At 48.5% G+C, this 6,821-nt stretch overlaps 1 protein-coding gene across 1 annotated transcript; it reads right to left on the bottom strand.

Annotated features, from left to right (window-relative positions):
* Nucleotides 1-4,244: 4,244 nt before the first annotated feature.
* On the bottom strand, nt 4,245-6,007 carry fzd5 (frizzled class receptor 5). Its single transcript, XM_061691934.1, has one exon. It carries the CDS (start codon nt 6,005-6,007, stop codon nt 4,316-4,318), a length of 1,692 nt encoding a protein of 563 aa, XP_061547918.1. The 3' UTR covers nt 4,245-4,315.
* Between the last annotated feature and the right edge of the window lie 814 nt (nt 6,008-6,821).

Here is a 6,821-nt window from a genome sequence, read left to right as displayed (position 1 = left end):
AAGGAATTGACCTTGCCATTCCAATACTATTGGAGGGGACTGTATGTGGTGCATATGAAGAGAAGGCGCGATACGATATCTGTGGTCTTGACTAGATAGGCCAGCACGCTGTAGCAGTCCGGCTTAGCCATATATGTCAAACTCAAGCCCTGGGGCCAAATTTGGCCCACAATATAATTAATTATATTTAGCCCGCAAGACCATATTAAATGTGTATTAGAGCTGGCCCGCCAGTATATAGCACATGCGCCACTAATCATACAAATCCCAGAATGCTTCGCTAGTGTGTTGGCCCGTCAGTCTAGACCGGCGAGCGCCCCTTCCCTTTCTATTGCAGTCGTTAGCAACTATGCTACCAGTCTCCTCAAGCAAATTTACACTTCCTCTTCCCAAAAATGGCCAAACGAAAGATGGAAAACGGTTAACTTCCAAGACAGGTGGGAGGCAGATTGTCTGTTCACTAAAGTAAAAGACAGACCTGTTTGTCATGTGTGGAGCAACGTGGCTTTAACAAAGAATATATCATAATTGAATTGTGTTTTTTTTGGTTTTTTTAATGCCCTTTATCAACTCCTAGGCAGGGACTGTTAATAGATTGAAGTTTGGCTTTTTATTAAAGCACATTCTTATTTTTTTGGGGTTGTTTTGTTGTTGGCCTTTGAAAAAAGATTGACATCAAAAAGGCAGTTGGAGATCGATAAATAGAAGATAGGGAGACAGAAGAATTCATGTTATCTACAACCCCAATTCCAATGAAGTTGGGACGTTGTGTTAATCATAAATAAAAACAGAATACAATGATTTGCAAATCATGTTCACCCTATATTTAATTGAATACACTACAAAGACAAGATATTTAATATTCAAACTGATCAACTTGAATGTTTTTAGCAAATAATCATTAACTTGGAATTTTATGGCTGCAACACGTTCCACAAAAGCTGGGACAGGTGGCAAAAAAGACTGAGAAAGTTGAGGAATGCTCATCAAACACCTGTTTGGAACATCCCACAGGTGAACAGGCCAATTGGGAACAGGTGGGTGCCGTGTTTGGGTATAAAAGGAGGTTCCCTGAATTCCTCAGTCATTCACAAGCAAAGATGGGGCGAGGTTCACCTCTTTGTGAACAAGTGCGTGAGAAAATATTCGAACAGTGTTAGGACAATGTTCCTCAATGTACAATTGCAAGGAATCTAGTGATTTCATCATCTACGGTCTGTAATATCATCAAAAGGTTCAGAGAATCTGCAGAAATCACTGCATGTAAGCGGCAAGGCCGAAAACCAACATTGAATGCCCGTGACCTTCGATCCCTCAGGCGGCACTGCATCAAAAACCGACATCAATGTTTAAAGGATATCACCACACGGGCTCAGGACCACTTCAGAAAACCAATGTCAGTAAATACAGTTCGGCGCTACATCCGTAAGTGCAACTTGAAACTCTACTATGCAAAGCAAAACCCATTTATCAACAACACCCAGAAACGCCGCCGGCTTCTCTGGGCCCGAGCAAATATAAGATGGACTGATGCAAAGTGGAAAGGTGTTCTGTGGTCCGACGAGTCCACATTTCAAATTGTGGACGACGTGTCCTCCAGGCCAAAGAGGAAAAGAACCATCCGGACTGTTATGGACGCAAAGTTCAAAAGCCAGCATCTGTGATGGTATGGGGCTGTGTTAGTGCCAATGGCATGGGTAACTTACACATCTGTGAAGGCACCATTAATGCTGAAAGGTACATACAGGTTTTGGAGAAACATATGCTGCCATCCAAGCAACGTCTTTTTCATGGACGCCCCTGCTTATTTCAGCAAGACAATGCCAAACCACATTCTAAACGTGTTACAACAGCGTGCCTTCGTAGTAAATGAGTGCGGGTACTAGACTTGCCTGCCTGCGGTCCAGACCTGTCTCCCACTGAAACTGTGTGGCGCATTATGAAGCGTAAAATACGACAAAGGAGACCCCGGACTGTTGAAGAGCTGAAGCTGTACATCAAGCAAGAATGGGAAAGAATTCCACCTCCAAAGCTTCAACAATTCGTGTCCTCAGTTCCCAAATGTTTTACCTGTGAAAGGTTATTTATTCCCAGTTCCCCTGTTGTGATTGTATGGCGTTGTGTGCAACCACATGCAGCACAATTTCAAGCATCCTTGCTATTTTGGTTCTCGTACCGTCCACAAACATGGAATGCGTTGATATCTTTGCTCCCACGAGCTGAGCTTGTCGAATCTACCCATGTTCATTTCTATGTTAGAGACGTTCGCTATAACGTGCCTATGTGATATATTAAAAGTAGATGGAATTAATTAACATAAACAAAGTAGTTCAGTGATTAGTATACCACTATTAGTAATGGAATTAATCTTGCTGTTTTTAAGAAACTTAATCAACGCTTAAAGCTGTACCGCAGTGCATCATGGGATAGCTAGCAAATGGTAATCGAGACCAATTCCCGCCAAAACAACAAAGGGATAACTCATTTTTCTTCCATTTTTCTGTCATTTCAAAATTTGTCAGTTTGTCCCGGTTATGCTCTTGTCGGGTTTACCCGCCGTGTAGTCCCACTTTTGTTCCTCAAGAGAGCGCCAATGAGTCAGGTGATCATAGGTGAGCAATGCCATGGAAACCTACCGACACACTTTGGCATTTCCATGGACACATTGTTGTCATGTTGAATAGTACACAAAATGATGCCAAATCCAACTTGGTGTCATTTTAATGCTGATTAAAGCCGATAAAGGCAAAAAAAAATATGAATTAACAAAGTGGAAAATAATCACCACGGGACACAATACGTTGCAAATATGCTGCTTTTTAATTGGACGACGCTTTCAAAAGAGTCTTCAATTCAACTGCCAGCAGAAAAAGAACATTTCAGGGACAACGCAGCAAAAAAGAATGCAAACTGTCCATGTGTGCGCCTGAACCCCCAAAAATATCTTGTGCTTTTTTGGACCAGAACTGCACATTTTTATATACAAACAAATATACAATAAAAAGAGAAACATAAATTGATCCTAAAAGGTTTTGGTGGTTAAATGAAGAAATTTTTCACTGTGGCGGGACATGGTATTCAAACGGTTTTTCTGTCAAATTGAATTTTCTCTGTAAAATGATTTTAGACCAGCAACAGGAGAATTTCAAGTGGCAAACTGTTGTTTTTGATTCCGGAACCTTCTGAAAGTCTACTCAACATCAGCATTGTTCAAATATGAATGAATCGAAAACTGGTCACATGACCGGCGGTTTAGTTTCTTATTTGAAATTAAGGTTTTTCCATAAAAGGAGACAGGTTTATTTAAAAATATATTTTTTAAAAAGTTGCTTCCACGTAACGGTCAATTTAGGCTTTTGGTGATTTAAGACGAGAAATGTCAGGATTTCAAGCAGCAAATTATGAATCATTTTTAAAACTCTGATTCCAGAAATTTCAAGATGTCGGGTTGACATAGTCATGTAACGAATGTTATAGTCATTCATTTGGACAATGCCAGTTTTGCTTCTTATCTATAATTGAGATTTCTCAGTAAAATGGGGGGGGGGGGGGGGGGGGGAATGCTCCTGCACAAGTGACGATTTACAATTATCCCGATTTAAGAGGAGCAACTGCAGAATTTAAAGAGGAAAATTATTAATCATTTTTTAAAACCTGATTCTGTAACTCTGCGTGGGTTTTCTCCGGTTTCCTCCCACATCCCAAAAACATGCATGCTAGGTTAATGGAAGACTCTAAATTGCCCGTAGGTGTGAATGCCGATGGCTGTTTGTTTGTATGTCCCCTGTGATTGGCTGGCGACCAGTTCAGGGTGTACCCCGCCTCTCGCCCGAAGACAGCTGGGATGGGCTCCAGCACGCCCGCGACCCAAGTGAGGAGAAGCAGTATCGAAAATGAAGGATTCTGGAACGTTCAGAACGTCGAGTCGACGTCGGTATGATCCAAATATCCATCCATCCATTTTCCATACCGTATAAACCATTTCCATAAAGAAAACAAGTCACGTTACCACCAGCAGATGGCGCTGACGGCCAGCAGCAGTTCCGGAATCTGCTTTAAAACTATCAGCGAAACAAGAAGCTCAAGTTCAACACCATTTTCATATATGTACACGTTCATAGTCCAGAACTAGGACCTGGATCTGGAACTTGGAAAGTGGCAGGACATTGATGATATTGATCGTCAATTCATCCAATATCTACATGAATAAATAAAGTTTAGTCTGTGTGTGCGTCAGAGGAAGTATCGCTTCCAGTCTGGATGCATGGACCTGAAGCTCTGGAACTTCTCGTCCCAGGTTTAAGGACTTCAAGTGTCATATATGAGACGGAGCTTTATGGTACATTCCGGGGACCGGTCCCGTTAAAGAGGCGGCGGCCTCTGTGTTCACGGTTGGCGGCACCGCCACCTTATGGGGCCACCAGGGGCAGCACCGTGCCAGGAACCTGCGCCAGGTCTCCAAGGTCTTCCCGGACCAGATCCAGACCCCCGAGGTGATTCCCCCCACCAAGCACATGAAGTACTTGAGCATGAAGACGGCGAAGTCCGGTCCGCCGCCCACCCGCTGGCGCTCGGCAGCGCTGGAACAGGCTAGCGCCCGGTCCCAGTCGGGGCGGCGGTGCTGCTCGTAGACCAGGCAGGCCAGCACCACCGTGGCAGGCACCGTGTAGAGCACCCCAAAGAGTCCGATGCGGATCATGAGACGTTCCAGTTTGTCGGTCTCGGTGCCGCCCTGCTTGATGATGCTGCGGATGCGGAAGAGAGAGACGAAACCGGCGAGTAGGAAGAACGAGCCGGCGAACAGGTAGACCGCCAAGGGGGCCAGGACGAAGCCCCGAAGGTTCTCTAGGCTTTGGTTGCCCACGTAGCAGATGCCGGCCACCGGGTCCCCGTCCACGGCGCCGAGTGCCAGAACCAGGACGGTCTTGACACTGGGGAGCAGCCAGGCGGCCAAGTGGAAATAGTGGCAGTACCCTGCGATGGCCTCACTGCCCCACTTCATGCCCGCGGCCAGGAACCACGTGAAAGACAGAACCACCCACCAGATGGAGCTGGCCATGCCGAAGAAGTAGACCAGGAGGAAGACCGCGGTGCACAAAGCGGGACCGCCCGTGTCGTAAAGGATGTGCGAGGGGTCCGCCCCGCCCGGGGGGGTGCACGCCACCCGCTCGTGGCCCGCCACCAGCCGGATGATGTACCCCGACGACACGAACAGGTAACAAGCTGCCAGGAAGATGATGGGTCGCTCGGGGTACTGGAAACGCTGCACGTCCAGGAGGAAGGTGGCCACCGTGGCGAGGGTGGACATCAAGCAGAGCAGCGCCCACAGCGCCACCCACAGGGCGCTGAAGGTTCGCTCGTCTTCCGAGAAGTAGGCGTGGTGGCACGGCTGGGCGCAGTTGAGGAGCGCCCCCGTGCGCAGCCGCGACTCCCTTTTGATGGGCACCAGGGGGTCCCGGCAGCGGCACTCGCGCTCGCCCTGGGCCGGGGCCGGGGCCGGGGCGCCCGCTCTGGGGCGGTTCCTGGGCGTGGCTTTGGCGGGGTGCGGCGGCGGGCTGGTGGCCTCCTCGCTGCCGTTCTGGTCCATGCAGAGGGTGTCGCCGCCCAGTCGGGGCAAACGCTCGCAACTCATCCGCTCGGGCCATTCGAAGCCGTACTGGCTCATGAGGGGCGAGCACCCGCGTTGGGCGCGCTCGCAAACCGACCGGCACGGCGGCAGAGGCTTGCGGTAGTCGGGCAGGCAGATGGGCGTGTACATGCTGCACAGGAAGAAGAGCAAGTCCGGGGAGCAACGGATGCGGACCAGGGGCCAGAACTGGTGCACCTCCAGGCCCACCTCCTCCTGGGTGTCGTGGTTGAACTGGTTGGGCATGTGGGTCAGGTTGTAGCCGATGCCCCGACACATGGGCACCGCGATGGGCTCGCACGAGATAGCCTTGGACGCCGCGCGGACGCGGGACCCGCTCTGCACCAGCAGGACCAGCAGAAGTCGCATCGTGGGCTCCATCGAAACCAAAAGGCTGGTGTTTCTTGACGTCCAGGCTCCTGTGCAAGTCTGAGAGAAAAAGTTCACTTGCAACTCCACCCAGAAGAAGAAGAAGAAGAAGAAGAAGAAGAAGTCACACCGACCGTGGCCACTGAAAACCATCCATCGGCCAAGTCAAAAAGGAAAGTCTCGCGTGACGTCGTCATCCACGTTCACCTTCCACTAAAACCCCTTTTGAACAAAAATCCAACTTTTTGGGGGTTTGTTTTTTCTCGTCCCTCCGCACGACCCACGCGCAAGCAGGCCTCAGGTGCGAAGCCCCGCACGGACTGAAGCAGCTCAACTGAGACTCACGCACCAACTGCCTCCCGCGAGCCAGGCTGCCTGCTGCCTTCAAGGACCCTCGGACAGCCGAACGACCACGCTTGCTGACAGCCCGCAGAGCGGACACGCCGTTTGATTGGATCCAAATCAACGAATTGGTTTCATGTGCGAGAAAATAGACGTTTCAACTTTCGTATACGCACAGTATCTAAGAGTTAACAGTTGCTTTAAAGGCCTCCACTTTACACGGATCTAAAAACGTGCTCTAAATATGTGCTTTCTTGGCTCAGCGTCATTTACTGAGTGCAACTGAACGCACCGGCCGCCTGTTCAAATCAATGGTTTCGTTATTTGTACACGGTTTTCAAGTTGTTCGTGTCAGGCTGTCAAAAAAAAAAAAGTTTTCTTTTATTTGAACAGGATTTTAGCTGTCATTTACTGAGTGCACCCGAACGCGCCAGCTTCTTTCAAAATAGGTTTTCTTCATTTCAAACAAGACGTCTTTCTGGGA

The sequence above is a fragment of the Phycodurus eques genome, chromosome 12 (genome assembly GCF_024500275.1).
Source record: "Phycodurus eques isolate BA_2022a chromosome 12, UOR_Pequ_1.1, whole genome shotgun sequence".
Taxonomy (NCBI): Eukaryota; Metazoa; Chordata; class Actinopteri; order Syngnathiformes; family Syngnathidae; genus Phycodurus; species Phycodurus eques.
This window is presented reverse-complemented; position numbering and strand designations above follow the sequence as displayed.